At 53.4% G+C, this 18,369-nt stretch overlaps 1 protein-coding gene across 1 annotated transcript; it reads right to left on the reverse strand.

Moving 5' to 3' along the window:
- Window positions 1-3,998: 3,998 nt before the first annotated feature.
- LOC133769774 (U2 small nuclear ribonucleoprotein A') lies at window positions 3,999-18,098 on the reverse strand. Its single transcript, XM_062204973.1, has 9 exons — window positions 17,982-18,098; window positions 15,750-15,897; window positions 14,568-14,646; window positions 12,207-12,253; window positions 10,408-10,510; window positions 9,786-9,865; window positions 9,316-9,391; window positions 8,683-8,776; window positions 3,999-4,268 (listed from the first exon to the last, which is right to left on the reverse strand). The coding sequence occupies exons 1-9, from the start codon at window positions 18,061-18,063 to the stop codon at window positions 4,210-4,212; spliced, it is 768 nt and encodes a 255-aa protein (XP_062060957.1). The 5' UTR covers window positions 18,064-18,098; the 3' UTR covers window positions 3,999-4,209.
- Between the last annotated feature and the right edge of the window lie 271 nt (window positions 18,099-18,369).

The following is an 18,369-nucleotide window of genomic DNA, read 5'->3' on the forward strand; positions in this document are numbered from 1 at the left end:
AGTTTTTGCTCAGAGAAGGGCTCACAGCACCGAAGTCGGAATCAGTGCTTGGGAGCACAGTTTCATTTTTCCTTGGTGACTTCACAGGACTGGTAGCCTGGGCTCACCAAGAAAACAGCCCTCACCAGAACCCCGCCTTCTAAGAGGCGGCGAATGGAAGCAGGGAGCTTCGAGAACCTTACAGTGTAGCTGGGAAACTAAGATGCTCAGAGTAGCTGTGGAGGACAGGCCCAGTGCAGACACTGGCTGTTGCCGGCCTGCCCCCCACCCAGTGAGTTAAGTCAATCTGCATATCCCGAAACGCGGGGTGCTGCATCTGTAAGTGCTTTGTTTCCTTGTTGCCCCACATCCTCGACTGTGATGTCCGTCATGGCAGCGTCACTTGTGGGGAAAAAGTGAACGATTCTTTCACTCAGGGTTTTGCAAAGTAAGATGGAAACCAGCACCAACTAGGAAAATATTTCAAAGATAAATGAAATTACCTTTATATATTGTAGCATGTGTACTTAGATACTTAGTATAATAATATGAGTAGATTGGGTGGGTGAGGGATAGGGTTTTGTTTCAGTTCCTAACATGTTTTTCTTTCTTTCTTTTTTTCTTTTTTTTAAATTTTTATTTATTAGAAAGGCAGAGAGATCTTCCATCCCTGGTTCACTCCCCAAATACCTACAACATCTGGAGCTCTCAATCCAGTCTCCTGTGTGCATGGCGGAGACCCAAGAGCCTGAGCCCATTGCCTGCTGCCTCCCGGGTGCACTTAGCAGGAAGTGGGGCACTGAGCCAAGCTCTCCAGCGTGGGATGCGGACAGCTTCTTTGCTGCTACGCCAACACCCCGTCCTGCCAGCACTGTTCTGGGTCCCAGTGACGAAGTGACACATTCTTCCTAGCCTTGCCCTTGTACCTAGGTGTGTCAGCTCACCAAGCTTGTCTATAGTGTACGGTGACCTCAGCAAACTTTGCTCAGTGTTAACTGCTCAGGAGTTGTTTGCAGAAGGAGGACAAGTGCAGATGGCCACCACGCCGGCGACCACAGGAGCCTCATGATTGGCCTCCCTTCGTCCTTCCTGGCGCCACTGCCTTGCCATGGCCTCCAGGAGCAGGGAAGGCCGTTCTCCAGCCTCCGACTCGTGCCGGGCCACGTGGCTTGCTTTGCTTAACAGCAGTGGGCAGAAGAAAGTGTGTCAATTTGGAGGCCTTACGAAGCCTCTGGTGTTTACTTCGTGTGCCTTTGTGAGGTTGGCTCACCTGTCCAAGGAGGAGACAGAGCTGAGCCAGGCCTGCAGTGAACAGAGCCAGCTGTGAGAATGAACATAACAGCTGGCTCTGTGTTCATAACAGGGCGTACCAGCCCTGAGCACCGCGGCGGCCTCCTACACAGCACTGTTGTGGCAGTAGCTAACCAATAAATTGCCAAACTCACCTTTCCACAGAAGTAAACAAACGAGGTGTGGGTAGCTCGGGAAGACCGCAGAGGGCCATCGAACAATGGCGTTTCTCAAACCTAACAAAGGACCCACCTCGTCCAACGACACGCTCGTAGGCTCCCCATGTGGCCTCTAAATTATGCCCATTAGGTGTGCGTGTGACACCTGGTGGCTATTTCCAACATTCATAGTTCACGGGCCCACAACACTCCCAATATTCTAATCAACGGAACGCAGTTCCACAGAAACCAAGTTCGCCTGGACGTGGCGCGACTGTGTCCTTGTACAAGTTTCTCCTGCGACTGACATTGCCATCCTGAGCCTCAGGTTCGCAGCGTTCTGGGGCAAGTTGGGTTGTAGTAAAGCCAATTTTTCTGGTTCTGAGTTACACATAGGGGCTGAGCTCTGGGCACAGCAGTCCTCATTTTTCCCTGGTCCGTCTCGCAAAACCTCCGTCGGGACGATGGCACACACAATGCCACAAGGGGGCCTGCGGCTTTTTCCTCCCAGGTCAAACTGCTCAGTCCAGATCTATTCAGGAAACAGCACCCGCGCCTCGGCCATTGCTAAGTGACGGGGGGCAGTGAGGCCAGGGACCCACGGTGCACTACTCCCTAGAGGTTAAGGAGTGTGAGCAGGAAGTCTCAGGACATCCACGCCTAATAGCAGGCAAGTTGTCATCACTGGGCCTGACAGCAGCGAGTCCCGCTCGGTAAGACGGCTCACAGGTGACGGATCTGAGACTCGGGCACCCGGCAGAGGGGCCTCCCTGCCATCTGTGAAGGGTGGGGTCATTTTCGTTGTCCTGTCAGAAGCGACAGGGAACAAGGAATGCATTCACCAGAGTTACCACGTGCTTTCCAAAGCATTCTGGGATGCTTAGCAGGCTGTCTTCCTGGCCAGAACCTAGGCTCCCGGAGGCCCAGCGCCTCAGGTCTCGGGCGCCCCAACTGCTCCTTGTAAGAGCGATCAGCTGACTGGCAATCACCAAAACCCGTTCAGGGCGCTGTTTACGGCAGTGCTGCCCACTCTTACCGTCACCCAGAGCTTTAAAAAGTCCAAAGAAGTCAGAATCCCTGGCGGAGAGCCCAGGCACCGGCATTCCTTCCCAGAGGCCTCAGGTTCAGTCTGGGTTAAAGAACCACTCACTGGTGGACAGTGACAGTGGGGGCAGCGGCTGGCGTGGACACCTGCGGCTGCAGGAAGCATGCCAGAGAAGCCTCGATCCTCCCCGCCGTGTCCCAGCGCTGGAAAATGCTGCTCCTCCACTCACGCTGCGTCAGCGACAAGCACCGCTCACCTCACCAGTAGTGTGCAAACCAACAGTCACTCGTGTATGCACCTGTAGGAAGTACAGCAGCGCCCCCAGATCTGGGGGGTGCCTGACACGCTGGAAAATGCCGCTCCGTCCCAGGGACTTCAGAGTCTGTGGAGGAGGTGGGCACTTGTTGCAGCAGGCAACGTGACACTTGAGACCCGGATGTCTGTCCCTCATGGGAGTGCAGTCCCACTTCCCATTCCAGCTTCCCGCTAATGTGTACCCTAGAAGGCAACAGTGATGGCTCAAGTGCTTGTGACCCTGCCACCCGCTTGGGAGTCCAGGTTCCAGGAGTTGGACTGTCCCAGGCGTTTGGAAAGGGTGAACCAACAGATGGAAGATCCCTCCGAGTCTGCCTCTCTCTCTGCCTTTAAAATAAATTTAAAATTTCCTTTTCTCTTAGATAGCACTTTGTGGCTTCTCTCTAGCATCACTCTTGTGTTTTGGGATCTTGAGTGAAATCAAGGCTACTGGAGCACAAACACTAAGCTATTGCAACAGCTGATCTGATAACCCAGACAGGCACTAAGTAACTAGTAGGCAGGCAGTGCATACAACGTGGGTAAGCTGGACCAAGGCTGACTCATGGCCCAGGTGCAGGACTGTTGAGATTTAACTTACAGTTTATTTGAGATTTGAATCTTCCGGTTTATTTCTGGATTTGTCCATTTACTATTCTTGGACTGCAGTTGGCCACTGAAACTGGCTGCAGTTTGACTGTAGCTGAACCATGCAAAGCAAAACCACAGGTAACAGAGGATTCCCGAGTACAGATAAAATTCTTTTTCTAAATTTTTATTTGAAAGGCAGAGTTGCAGAGAGAGAGGGAGAGACACAGTGAGATCTTCCATCTATTGCTTCACTCCCTAAATGGCCACAATGGCCAGGGCTGGGCCAGGCCAAAGTCAGGAGCCAGGAACTCCATCCAGGCCTCCCCTGTGGGTGACAGAGGACCAAGTCCCTGGGCCATCTTCCATTTCTTTCCCAGGCACTTAGCAGGAAGCTGGATTGGAAATGGAACAGCCGGGACTTGAACCAGTGCCCACAGGGGACGAGGCCATCCCAGACAGCAGCTGAACCTGCTGCACCACAACGCCGGCCCCAAGGATACTGATTCGTGAGTCCCACAGTGAGGCTGCACTTTATGAAGAATGTGGAGAAGTAAACATTTCACAGATGACAAGGAAGCCGCCCAGAAATCCCGCCCCGTGACAGAGCCCTTACACTTCACTGCAAACACAGCACAACAGGCTACTCGGCACAGTCAGTGGCCTTTATTTTATGATCCGTAGAAAACCGACATTCAGATTTCCAAATTTAATTACAAAATCAGCAGCAGCAGTTTCAAGCATCTCAACCACGCTGACGGGTTCCACTCTGCCGACAAACAAGGTTCTTATTCCATGTGCACAAAGCAGGACCTGGCCGAAGACAGCCTGGTCATCACCCCCACGCCGCACTGCTCAGGATCCGTTTGTGACCGTGTCTTCTTCCATCTCTTCTTCAGCATCATCAGCGGGCCCTGAAGAAAACCATAACCAGAAGTCATGCTAAGGCACAGATTCTGCACCTGACATGTGAGAGCCAGGTACGGACATGGCACAGACGAAGCAGCCCTGCCTCTCTCCTGGACAGGCACTGGGAGGCACGGTCGAGTTCTAAGGAGAGGGCAAAGGGTGTTGTACAGAAGTCCAAACCTTCGTCTCTCAGCGCAGCTGACCACACGTTTGTACATGGGCAGAGAAAGGTCACCCCTGAGTTTTATTCTTGCCACTGCCACGGGCAAACAAACTAGAAACACTCAGAAACGTCTGGGCACTGGCAGCCCCTGGGGACCACCAGCGCGTTTACTCTGCGTCGGGGATGGGGCAGCAGGAACTGAAGCCCGCTTCACTGTTCAACAGCTACAGCCACGTGCGGTCAGTCCCTCCTGTCGACCGCCGGGGGAGATCACTCGGCAGTGTGCGCTGTGTCCACGGCTAGACCTACACCTCATTTCTAGTTGGAAACTACCAGGAAGCAAGCCTGCAAGGAGTGCTGCTCAGCCCAGGCCCGAGACCCAGCAGTGGAGCAGCAGGAGGGCTTCCCAGTCTCTTCTCCCTCATGTACTCGGGTTCCTAGTTCAGCCCCAACTCCAGCGTTCTGAGGGAAATCATTAGGTCAGGAACCAGTCACACCACCGTCACAAAGAGCAGCTCTCAAACTGCCCCTTCCCAACCTCTGTCACCACTGAGCCCTGCGAGCCTCACCAGACTCGGCCCATCACACGGCTGTGGTGCCCTGCGTAGGCACCCTCTGCCGTCCATCTCATCTGGCCGCGTTCTCCCCAAGCCTGAGGGTCATTCACTATGGCCCCTTTCAAGTTCAACTGTGCCTCATTTTTGGTTGTGCAGCTCCCTGTTCAGAAGTGTCTCTCTCAAACTTTTTAGGGTTAGGCCCTAGGGGCTTTTGTTTATGTATACCAGATTTATGGACAGTGTTAGAAATTAAAACTGTGATCTTAAAAAAAAAAAAAAAAAAAAAAAACTGGAACAATCTAATATATATATATACATATATGTGTGTGTGTGTATATATATATATATATATATATTTTTTTTTTTTTTTTGAAAGGCAGAGAGGACAGTGAGAGAAAGAGAAAGGTCTTCCTTTTACCGTTGGTTCACCCTCCAATGGCCGCTGCAGCCGGCGCACTGTGCTGATCTGAAGCCAGGAGCCAGGTGCTTCTCCTGGTCTCCCATGCGGGTGCAGGGCCCAAGCACTTGGGCCATCCTCCTCTGCACTCCTGGGCCACAGCAGAGAGCTGGCCTGGAAGAGGGGCCACCGGGACAGAATCTGGCGCCCCGACCAGGACTAGAACCTGGTGTGCCAGTGCCACAAGGTGGAGGATTAGCCTAGTGAGCCGCGGCGCCGGCACAATCTAATATATATTAATATTTTTATTAAAAATGTTATTTTCCAGAACACTGTGTGAGAAGACAAGGCTATCTCAGGCCTTGCACAGCTCTGTAACAGCTGACCTAACAGCACTCCAATGGGCTCTCATGGTCCACCTGCTGTGATATGCTGTTTTGATAGAAGCCACCCAGACATACAGCCAGAAAAGGGGGGAACATTTTGATAACCTTTACACGTAACTACAGATACTCTTTTTAGACATTACACCAAAACTTCTTCTAAGGTTTATTTACTTGTTTGAAAGTCAGAATTAGAGAGGGAGAGACACAGAGATAGATCTTCCATTTGCTGGTTTATTTCCCAGATGGCCATAACGGACAGCACTGGGCCAGGCCGAGGCCAGGCGCTTCATCTGTGTCTCCCACGTGGGTGGCTGGGGCACAAACACTTGGGCCACCTTCGGCTGCTTTCTCATGCCATTAGCAGAGAGCTAGATCAGAAGTAGAGCAGCTGGGACTCGAACCGGAGCCCATATGGGATGCCAGCATCAAAAGCAGCTTAACCCACTGCACCACATGCTGGCCCAATAGTAGTTCTTAAAGGTCAGTTTGCAACATGAAGTCCAAGTGAGCTTTGCAAACTGTCTTGCTTGAAAATGCATGCGTGTACCTGTACTCTGAGTAGAACTTTTACTCACGTATGGTTTCATAACATCACTTGGGAAACAGTGCTTCACTGTTTTTGCAAATGCTTCCAAATACTTGGCCATTTCATCACACAATATCAAAAAAGTCATACTGATTAATATTAGCGCTGGATTCCCCACGAAATTCTTTAAGTACCAAAAGTTGTCAAGGTTACAGCAGTGGACACAAGCTTTCCAAGTTCTGATTTTAGCTGGAAAACTTCAAAGTTATCATTGGCAGTAAATAGCGTAAGCTGTTTTCCTTCCTGTCTTTTTGAAAAGACCCTTGCTTCCCTACTCCCACAAACGCACCAGTAGATGGAGATGCTCATCCATCCCGGGGCTGGAGAAATGTTTCATGGGTACCCATCATGCCTGTCACCCAGTATCCAAAGAGGGATACTAATCAAATAACTTGCATTGTTCCATGCAGGGGAAGTGCAAAGGCACTCCACACGCGCCCAGCAGGGAAGAACAGAGCAGCTACACTCGCGTGGGCTAATCGTGCTAATGCTAACACACACAAGTGACCCGCAGTGTTCTTACGGAGATGGCGGTGACCTCGCAGACCCCTTGGGCCCACGGATCACAGTGAGAAGCACTGGGCTTAACAAGTGTCACTCAACATCTCTCAGTACAAACGTTGCTTTCCCAGGACTTGGTCCTCAGTTTAACATTCACATCGATACTTTATGTACATGGCCAACACTGTGGCGCAGCGGGTAAAGCTGCCGCCTGCTGTGCTGGCATCCCATATGGGCGCTGGCTCAAGACCCGGCTGCTCCACTTCCATACAGCTCTCTGCTAAGGCCTACGAAAGCAGAAGATGGCCCAAGTCGTTGGGCCCCTGTTCCCATGTGGGAGACCCAGAAGAAGCTCCTGGATCCTGGCCTTGGATCGGCCCAACTCTGGCTGTTGCAGCCATTTGGGGAGTGTACCAGCAATTTCTGGAAGACCTCTTTCTTTTTTTTTTTTTTTTTTGGTTTTTGTTTTTGACAGGCAGAGTTAGACAGTGAGAGAGACAGAGAGAAAAGTCTTCCTTCCGTTGGTTCACTCCCCGAATGGCCACCACAGCCGACGTGCTGCTCTGATCCAAAGCCAGGAGCCAGGTGCTTCTGGTCTCCCATGCGGGTGCAAGGCCCAAGCACTTGGGCCATCCTCCACTGCCCTCCCGGGCCACAACAGAGAGCTGGACTGGAAGAGGAGCAACCGGGACAGAATCCGGTGCCCCGACCAGGACTAGAACCCGGGGTGCCGGCGCTGCAGGCGGAGGATTAGCCACGGCACCGGCCTGGAAGACCTCTTTCTCTCTCTCTCTGTCTCTGCCTTTCAAATAAAATAAGTAAATCTAAAAAAAAAAAAAAAAGTACACATACTAAGTGTCAATCAAAAAGCTTTTTAAGACCTTGTCATACACATGTATTTCTTACCTTTATGTTCTGCTGTCTGACACACAGTAGGCGTTCAAGTATCTGAACAGTTAACCCTCCTCAGAAACTTCTGCTAAAGCCAGGCCTGTGCCAAGTGCCAGCCCTTAGTTCTTCATGCCCCTTCTGAGGTCGGCAGTACTGTGTCTGAGTTCAAGATGAGGAAACGGGCTTGAAGAGACTTGACTAGGACACAGCTGCTGAGGCTAAGATCTGAGCGCGGGCTGTGTGGCTCTGGAGCTGTGTCCCTGACTACTGAGCGATCACCTCCAGGGGGCTTCAAAAAGTTGATGGACGATGCAGTTACCTTTTAATCGGTATTTTCCCTGAACTTTGAAGTCCACGTTCCCACGGGTAAAGGGCCACATGGTTACCTGTACAGTTTGATTCACTCCATGGCTATGAAATAATGCTTGCTTAAACTTTGATGCAAAAAAGAATCCCCATTGTTGAGGCTGGCGTTGTGTCACAGCAAGTAAAGTGGGCAATGGTTCAAGTTCTAGCTGCTCCACTTCCGATCCACCTCCCTGCTAATGCTCCTGGGAAAGCAGTGGAAGATGGCCCGAGTGCTTGGGTTCCGCACCCATGTGGGAGACTGGATGAAGCTCCTGGCTCCTGGTTTTGGCCTGGCCCAGACCAGACAACTGCAGTCATTTGGGGAGTAAACCAGGAAATGGAAGATCTCTCTGTCTCTCCTTCTCTCTCTGTAACTCTCTCCTTCTCTCTCTGTAACTTTCAAATAAATCAATCTTAAATAATTAAAAAAAAAAAAAAAATCCCCACTGTCCTATCACTTAGCTTCCTTCTTCAGTGAGATTTACAGGGATTCCGTACATGAGAGGTGATACAGAAGCGTTCTTGGAGGGAGTGACCGCCCTGGCTGGTGCTCACTGTCTGGACACACAAGGACAGAGCAGTTTTCTCACCTGATCTGCGTTCTCTGCCAGGGATCTGCCCGGACTGCAGCAGCCCTTTGAGCCTCTCCACTTCGGCCAGGGTGGACGCGTTTGCTATAGCATTCTGGAGGACAGAGGACAACGGAGAAGGATGACGGATTACAACTAGCTGTCAATCACCCAGAAGACAGCTACAGAAATTCACAGCAACTTCGGAAGTTGGAACATTAAACAAATTCTAAGCACGCTGCAACAACCTAGGAGCCGGGTCATAAATGTCTAAAACTGGTGAATTCCTAGCTAAGTGGAGTGTCTACCTGGAATTCTATTACTGAGTACCTTAGGAGGCAACATAAAATTACGAATTCCCACTCATCACCCAACAGGATTTGGTAGATGCGGCACAGCTTTGAAAGTTAAGAAGCAAACACTGAGAAGAATCAAAGTGAAGAGCACCCTGGGAAATGAGGCAGATGAGCTGCCTCCACTTCGACTGGCTCATGCAGTAGTTCAAGGTGAAGTGTGGCCAAATGCATGTAAGCTACTTTTCCTTAACTAGAAATCGAGTGGAATCTCTCAATCATGGGAACGTGGTTTCTGACAGGGTTCTGGGTCCTAGTCCGCCTCAGCTCTCCCCATCCAGGTATCCCAACACTTTCTCACCTTGATTGCCTCGACATCCCCTGGAGACGGCCCACCTTTCTTTTTGTCAGTTGGCAAACCAGCCCCTGGATTAAAACTTGGGAAAGGAAAGAATGTAATTGTTAAATCCAGACCCAAAGAAGTTGCTTCTCTTACTTTCAAAAGCTTTTGAAAGTAATTCAACCAGTGTAGTATCTTATCTTTGTTAACAAACTGATACAAGGACCCTCTCCTTCAGAAACACCACCCAGGGCATCTTCCTGGAGAGAAACCAGGATGCACGTAATCCAGGTCAGACTGCATACGGAAACATCTGCCCCACCAGCCTGGTGGAAACCTTTGGGATGCACCACCAACGGCCGTGCACTATCCGCACTCAAATGAACACCCTCTCAGCCACAGCTCTCCGTTTTGGTTTGGAGGAGGCGAGCTGCCAGACACAGAGTGTTTCTGAAGGGGAGGGAGAGTGAAGTCGGACATCCGTATCTTACGTTTTGCTTCTCCTGGCAATATCCTTTGCAAGCTGTGCACCCCGTTTGCCCTTGAACATTTTCTCTGCTTCCTGACGCTCCTACAGCGACACCACACACAGAGTTAATGGAATTAGGAATACCACATGCATTTAGATGCATTCCTCAGAAAACACAGAAGGGAACTTTCCCGCAACCGTCTGGGCTGGTAAAAACACCAAAAAGCCAATTTCCTAAAAGGACACATAGTGGTCTTTTCTTCTCTGGTGATGGTCCCTCTCCTAGTTTCAAAGAGGGCTCACAAGGAACTAAGAAGGTTTAAAACAAACAAACACATCTCCCAATAAAGAGAAAAAAATCACCCAATCCCAGCTGCTCCAAAGTGGATCCCATCAACGTTCCCCACTGGGACGGTGCAGCCTGTGCACTGTGTGCCTGACATTCAGCCCACATTTCATAATCATAAAAGAGCATTAATTCAGAGTCCTTCCATAAACACTGCTAGGAGGAAAAAAGAAAACTAAACATGTTCTTCCTCAGGCTTTTTTCTTCATTTTAATTTACAGTAATAGTAAAATGTACTGGCTTAGGCAACTTAAAAAATCAGAAACAAAGTATACACAGACAACTCATGATCACTTACTTTTAGCTTTACTTTCTGGAAATCCAGTACTCTGACTTGTGGAACTTTGTAAATGACATACAGTCTGTAATGCTTCTTGTTTGTTACAGGATTTCGCAGAATACTGGAGAACAGGAGTAACGACACTCAGATACTCATCGCACATTGTCTGGGAGGTCCCCACCCCAGGGATCCTTACAGCATGGGAAAGCTCCCCATTCTTCACATCTCAAAGCCACAACATCGGAGTAACACTGCTGAAGGAAACACCTTCTACATTTGTTTTTAAAAGGTCCTTGTTACTAACTGATGCTTAAGACCAATACAGACGCTATCTGAAAAGACTCCCTTAGTTTTAACAGATCATTTCACACCTAGAAAACATGGTACTGAGCCATACAAAAGGATTACGTTCTCTCTTCCGCAGCAACATAGGTGGAAGTGAAGGTCTTTGTGTTAAGAGAAATAAGCCAAGCACAAAAGACGATTAGGAGACCTCACACATCATCTAAAGATCAAGTCAATCTCACAGAAGCCGAGCGCAGAATGAGGGCTGCCAGGGACTGGTGGTGACAGTGAAGGAGGGCTGGGGAGAAGCTGATGGATAACACCACACTGGGCCAGCCTGTAAATCACAGCCTGTGGCACTGGCATCCCGTATGGGCACCGGTTCCTGGATGCGTCATTGCTATTTTTTAAAGATTTATTTATTTATTTGAAAGAGTTACACAGAGCGAGAAGGAGAGGCGGAGAGGCGGAGAGGCGGAGAGGCGGAGAGGCGGAGAGGCAGAGAGGCAGAGAAAGAGAAAGAGGGAGGGAGGGAGGAAGATCTCTTCCATACTCTGATTCACTCCCCAAATGGCTACAACAGCTGGACCTGAGCCAATCCAAAGCCAGGAGACAGGGGCTTCTTCCAGGTCTCATATGGGTGCAGGGGCCCAAGGTCTTGCGTCATCTTTCACTGCTTTCCCAGGCCACAGCAGAGAGCTGGATCCAAAGTGGAGCAGGCAGGATACGAACTGGCACCCGTATGGGATGCCGGCACTGCAGGTGGCGGCTTTACCTGCTATGCCACAGCACTGGGGCCCAGGGTGCTCCATTTCTGATCCAGCTTGCTGCTGATGCATCTGGGAAAGCAGAAGATAGCCCAAGTGCTTGGGCCCTTGTACATATGTGGCAGACCAGGATGAAGCTCCTGGCTTTCATCTGGCCCAGCCCTGGCTGTTATGGCCATTTGAGGAGTAAACCAGCAGATGGAAGACCTCTCTCTCTCCCCCTCTCTCCCTCCCTTTCAAATAAACAAATATTTAAAAAGGAAAACAAAAACAAACAAACAAAAAAAAAAACAACAAAAAATCAAGTACTATGTTATAGTTACATGGTACAAAAAGTCCTGGTATTCTATTACTGCATTAGGGTGGCTGTAGATAACACTACTAATGCACTGTCTTTTTCTTAGGTTGAGAGGAGGAATTTTTTGGATGTTTTCACCATAAAGAAATAATAGACATTTGAGGATATCGAAATGTTTGCTGATTTGAGCATTATACAATGTATATGTATACAAAAACATCACACAGCACCCCAGAAATATGTACAATTTTTTTGTATCAGTTAAAAATTTTAAAATATTTAAAATATATCAAATGTAACATTTATCTCTTGATTAGTGTAACTGTCATTCCATTCTAAATTATTCTTTGAATTAATCAAGTGCTATGAAATAAGATTCTTTTTTTAAAAATACCCCTATGACACTACCAATTTAATATGACATTTTAATAAATAATAGAATGAGTTAAAGAACATCCTTCCCATACCTTAGGTACGTCAGCGATCTGAGGGAGGCCAAGGGGTCCAGGTCGCCCTGTGGGGTGGAGAGCAAAGGTAAGGACAGCACGTGTGCTCCCGGTGTTCTGATGTGGGCAGGGCAGGCACAGCAAGCAGCCGCATCGTCTTTCAGACTGCTACTGCACTAGTCCTGACCCAAACCAGAACATCACAGGCACTGCAGTAACTCCTACAGAACACGCCGAGCACATCTGAGCTTCTTCCTTTAAACCCGGCATCAACAGCTCTGTCTCCACAGCAGAAGAGGCCATGAAAGGTGATCTCCTACAGCAAACTCCAATGACTCAGGAGAGAAAACACCACCAGAGGTGATGCCACCTTGGAGCAAGAGATTCGCCCAGGGCAGAACAGCCATCCGTCCTCCAGCGCCTTCAGACGCCTGGGACCAATGCAGGCCTATCACGGAGGAGGAGCGCCTTTCACCTCAGCAGTGTCCCCTGCCCCCCCACGCTCTTCAAAGAACTTTCCAAGGACACGGAGCTGTACAGCTGGGGAAAAACAGGACCAAATTATGGGGAGAAGGCAGGGCAGCTTTTAGATCTTCCCAAATTGTCTCATAATGCAGTACAGTAAAGACAGCAAAACAAAAAACCCTATGGTCCATACCACAACCAACCCAGACGACAGACAGTTCTCCAAGAACCCTAACAGAGGAGTGAGGAGGAGCAGGACCACAGTGAGGCTACAAGACCTGCAAGCCAACCACATCTGTGCAGGAAGCAGCAGAGCAGGTGAGGAGGGAGAGCTGTGAACCTGAGAGCGCCAGCACAACCAGCAGGCACTCAGCTTAACAGCAGCAGCTGCAGACCCAGCTTCCAGTGAGCACAGGGTCTGGGACCAAGCAGACACTGGGTCCCTGCCAGGACAGCGCGCTCCTGAGGACAAACGGTCAGGAACAGATCTGAGCCGAGTAAACCGGGTAAGAGAATGAGGAAAAAGGTACAGATACAAGAGGGAAGGGGAACAGGGCAGGAGTTTTCAGAGCGCAGGCTGGCAGTAAGCACATCACCAACACCATCAGACAGCTCTCCAGCTTGGACTCGCAACCCACTGAAACAGACCCAGGAAGGAATGACGTTAAGAATGGTAACTTTCGGCTGGCACTGCGGCTCACTAGGCTAATCCTCCGCCTTGTGGCGCCAGCACCCCGGGGTTCTAGTCCTGGTTGGGGCGCTGGATTCTGTCCCGGTGGCCCCTCTTCCAGGCCAGCTCTCTGCTGTGGCCAGGGAGTGCAGTGGAGGATGGCCCAAGTGCTTGGGCCCTGCACCCCATGGGAGACCAGGAGAAGCACCTGGCTCCTGCCATCGGATCAGCACGGTGCACCGGCCGCAGTGTGCCAGCTGCGGCCGCCATTGGAGGGTGAACCAACGGCAAAAAGGAAGACCTTTCTCTCTGTCTCTCACTGTCCACTCTGCCTGTCAAAAAAATAAAAAATAATAATAAAAAAAAAAGAGTGGTAACTTTCATGTGTGTCTCTCTCTCTAACACATACACACATACCATATAAAACAGAATGACTAGGGACTGATGGGCTGAAAACACACACAAGTGGGCCAGCGCTGTGGCACAGCGGGTAAAGCCACTGCCTGCAGTGCAGGCATCCCATATGGGCGCTGCATTCTCACTGCGGGGTCACATACTCTAGGGAGAATGTCCAGGATGTGATAGGCCCGCCACACACCAGGAAAGGAACACACAGTTCACTCCACTCAGGGAGACAGGCAAGGGAGGCAAAGGCACGATAACCCCAAAGCAAGTTAGACAACATGGAATCAGACATCCAGTGTTTAAGTGGAAAATTTAGGTTACAACAAGAACATATATGGTATCAGTTCAATTACGTAAAAGTGAAGCACATGGAATACATTTTGAAAACCTAAAACAGGCGGAAATCACCATATCCGTATTCTCTCTCTTGGTTTCCCCGTCTTTGAGACCCAGCGTGCAGGCCACGTTCCAGCACACCTCCACTCAGAGAAGCCGCCTGCTTAGTGCCACCACGCTGGGCACTGCAGTTCTAGAAGACACAGAAGTTCCTCTACAACGCAGGGAGGGTAAGAGAAGCCTCCCTGGACACCAAAAGCACTAGCAATACAGAACAAAGGTCATACACTGGCCTACACTTACTTCAGGCACGTCTGTCAGGGCGCCCTGACAGAATCAAAGGGAAGCCAGGGCGGGAAAGACCCCCGCAACACTGACACCCAGAAAGGCCCAGGTGCTGAGTTAATTAAGAAAGGAAAGGAGGATGAGGTGAAATGTTCTAGACTTCGCAAATGTTCTCTACGAGGCATGCGGCACTTGAAACCCCGCCCCGAAATACAACTTACCAGCTCCACAAGGCTGTTGTTGGTGAGAATGAGTTCTGTGAGACAGGGCAGAGCCTGGTCAAGCCCCTCACCTATACGGCTAAACAAACAGAACCACTCTCAGTGAAGCGAACAGCTCTATGCACACCCCCGATCACAGGACCTGACTGCAGACGCTCCGAGACCCCGCTTCCCCCGAACCAGCTACCACTGCGGGAGAGGGGACTGAAGAGGGGACAATTCCGGCAGCTCCCTGGACTCTGCCTGGAACTCACTCTGCTGCCACACCGGCTAGCGGAGCCTGAGGAAAGGTGAGACCCCTGGGTAGGGCCTCAGCTCACTTCGTTACTTCCGTGGGCAGGTGGCACAGAAACCCAAGTGCTCCTGCACTCACAGTTCAGGTACAAGACATACAACCACACCACCAGGAAATGGTTAACCAATAGCAGGAAGCTGGATTGGAAGTGGAGCAGGACTTGAATTCAGGCATCCTGATACGGGGTGTGTGTGTCCAAGCAGTGCCTTAACCACGGTGCCAAACACCCCACCACTAGTACTTCTTACTGATATTCTCTGCAAGTAGCCAATACATTTTTTCCAATAAAATTTACACAGAGCTTAAGGGCTAAAACGATCCCAATTTCAGCAAGTCTCCTTCCAGAAACCGGTTTCACTGAAGAAAAGTAAAGCAGAAGGCACGAGGTAGAGATGTGATAAAAACACAATTACTGAGCTTTACAAAGCTTTTTATACACTCCCTTTGATAACTATTTTAGAAGCCAAAACATGAACAAAACAGTCCACTTTTAATTAGAAACCCTGCATATGTAACTATTTCTGAACATATACAAATATGACGAGGCCAATGTCAAAATAACCACCGGATCTCTGGAAAGCTGCACCCCATTTCTCATTCAAAGAAGACTGTGGCAGGCGTGAGCCAGGCAGCTGGACACTCCAGCGCCGGGTTAAACGCCCAGCTGTGGTGCTGCCGCCAGCTCTCTGCTGCTGCAGGCCCTAGGGGCTGGTGACGGTGCACGCACCCACAGCAGCGATCCGGGCAGCTCCCAGCTCCGGCTGGCCAGGCCCCGGTGCGGGAGGTGCCCGCAGCACTCTGGAATCAAGTAGGTCTAACTGGCCAGACGCTACAGCTTCTCGGGAAGGAGCAGTGGGGAAAAGGTTACACCGTTCCGGCACACTCACCATATTCTGTTGTTGTTCACTAACAACGTTTTCAATCTTCTCAGTAGAGGAAAGCCATCCAGCTTCCGGATCTCATTGTCGGAAAAATCAATAGCATCAAACTGGTCCAAGGTGGCGCCCAGGTTTTCAATGACAGGAATTTTGTACCCTGCGAACAGACGGGCGGGGGCGGGAGAGGTATGAATAGGATCCAAGGGCCCTCGGGCCGCCAGCGGTGCACAGCACCCACCCCTGTCAGTGAGGAACACTGCGCGCACCGGAGCGGGCAGCCTCCAGTCCCCAGCGCCGCAAGGCTCTGGTCCAGCAGCTTACGAGGCCGCCGAACGGTTCACCTTCCGCTGCAGTCAGGCCCAGGCCCGCCATGGTCCCCAAGCTCTCCCACAGCCAGATCCACAGCTCCCCGGACACGCTCGTGACGTCACCACAGCGCACAGACTCCTGGGGACGCGCTCATGACGTCACCACAGCTCACAGGCTTCCCAGACACACACACAACGTCACCACATTCCACAGTCTCCTGGGGACGCGCTCATGACGTCACCACAGTCCACAGGCTCCCGGGACGCTCATGACGTCACCACACTCCACAGGCTCCCGGGGCGCTCATGACGTCACCACAGCCCTTTATTTCACCTCCCCCAGCCTGAAGGTCACGCCCTGTGAACAATTCACCCAAAAGCCCCCTGCCCTAACCGGGGCATGACCGCTGCGCTCGGTGCTGAGCGGAGGAAGGGAAGGGCCGCAGCGAGGCTGTTTCCAATGCCGAGCTGCGCAGCACGGCGCCCACCAGGCCCAAGGGGTGGCTGCTCTCGGACCGAACCTTTCTCTACGAAATAACAGCACCGGACTTGCCCCGAAGGTCAGCGGGGAGTCCAGGCCGCAAGCACAGCCGACGGGCGCCCGTGGGCAACCTCTGGCCAGCGCCGCGGTCTCGGCCCCCCCCCCCCCCCCCAGGAAGCCGAGCCAGGGACCGACGCCCCCAGAGCCCAGAGCCCGCCCCGGGAAGCCGAAGCCCCCAGAGCACAGAGCCCAGAGCCCAGCCCCGGCCCCCGCCCCCGCCCCCAGAGCGCCCCACGTGCCCAGGCTCGGCGAGGCGGCTCCGCCCCAAGGCCCCTTCCCGGAAGGGAACGACCAGGAGAAGCCCCCGGGGCCCGGCCTCTCCTCCTGGCCCCCGCCCCCAGAGCCCGGCCCCATCCCCGGGAAGCCGACGCCCCCAGAGCCCGGCCCATCCCTGGGAAGCCGAGCCCGGGTCGACGCCCCCAGAGCCCAGAGCCCGCCCCCGCCCCAGAAGCCGAAGCCCCCAGAACCCGGCCCCATCCCGGGAAGCCGACGCCCCCAGAGCCCGGCCCATCCCTGGGAAGCCGAGCCCGGGTCGACGCCCCCAGAGCCCAGAGCCCGCCCCCGCCCCAGAAGCCGAAGCCCCCAGAACCCGGCCCCATCCCGGGAAGCCGAAGCCCCCAGAGCCCAGAGCCCGCCCCCCGCCCCGGGAAGCCGAAGCCCCCAGAACCCGGCCCCATCCCGGGAAGCCGGAGACCCCAGAGCCCGCCCCCCGCCCCGGGAAGCCGAAGCCCCCAGAACCCGGCCCCATCCCGGGAAGCCGGAGACCCCAGAGCCCAGAGCCCGCCCCCCGCCCCGGGAAGCCGAAGCCCCTAGAGTCCGGCCCCCGCCCCAGAAGCCGAAGCCCCCAGAGCCCAGAGCCCGCCCCCGCCCCAGAAGCCGAAGCCCCCAGAGCCCGGCCCCATCCCGGGAGGCCGAAGCCCCCAGAGCCCAGAGCCCGCCCCCCGCCCCGGGAAGCCGAAGCCCCCAGAGCCCGCCCCCACCCCAGAAGCCGAAGCCCCCAGAGCCCGGCCCATCCCCGGGAAGCCAAGCCCGGGCCGACGCCCCCAGAGTCCAGAGCCCGCCCCCCGCCCCGGGAAGCCGAGTCCGGGGTCGACGCCCCCAGAGCCCGGCCCCCGCCCCCAGAGCCCGGGCCCACCCCGGGAAGCCGACGACCCCAGAGCCCGGCCCCCGCCCCCAGAGCGCCCCACGCGCCCCGGCTCAGCGAGGCGGCTCCGCCCCAAGGCCCCTTCCCGGAAGGGGACGACCAGGAGAAGGCCCCGGGGCCCAGCAGCTCCTGGCCGCGCCGGGCCACCTTCCCGCCCGCGAGGCCCGCGGGACGCCCCGAGCCGGGCGACTCGAGGCTCCGCCGGCGGGACGGGCCGCGAGGCCGCGGCGCGCGCCGGCCGCACTCACCGCGGAGGTCCAGCTCGCGGTCCCGCACGGCGTTGGTGTACTGCGCCGCCTGCTCGATCAGCTCCGCCGTCAGCTTCACCATGCTGCCGCCGCCTGCCGCCCCGCGCCGCCGCCGCCTGCCGCCGCGCGCCGAGCTCTCGTCCCGGCATGCCCCGCGCCGCCACCGCCTGCCGCCGCGCGCCGCGCACTCGTCCCGGCATGCCCCGCGCCGCCGCCAGGCGCACCAATCGCAGATCGACCGCCAGCCCGAAGCAATCGAAGAGCCACGCCTCCCCGGGAGATGGTTTTGGCCGGCGCTCGGTGCTGGCGACGGGGACGGGTCGGGCGCGGGGTTCTTTGCCCGGGGCTTTCTGGAGTCGGGTGTGTGGGGGAGAGGGGCCCGGGTTCT

This window comes from Lepus europaeus, chromosome 11, assembly GCF_033115175.1.
Source record: "Lepus europaeus isolate LE1 chromosome 11, mLepTim1.pri, whole genome shotgun sequence".
Lineage (NCBI taxonomy): Eukaryota > Metazoa > Chordata > Mammalia > Lagomorpha > Leporidae > Lepus > Lepus europaeus.

Excerpts from the sequence above, each read along its gene's own strand:
- LOC133769774 (XM_062204973.1), bottom strand. The coding sequence starts at position 18,063 with ATGGTGAAGCTGACGGCGGAGCTGATCGAGCAGGCGGCGCAGTACACC. Across the intron at positions 9,392-9,785 it reads ATTGCCAGGAGAAGCAAAAC|TTTTAATCCAGGGGCTGGTT; the intron begins GTAAGATACGGA and ends TCCTTTCCCAAG. Across the intron at positions 8,777-9,315 it reads GGGATGTCGAGGCAATCAAG|AATGCTATAGCAAACGCGTC; the intron begins GTGAGAAAGTGT and ends TCTGTCCTCCAG.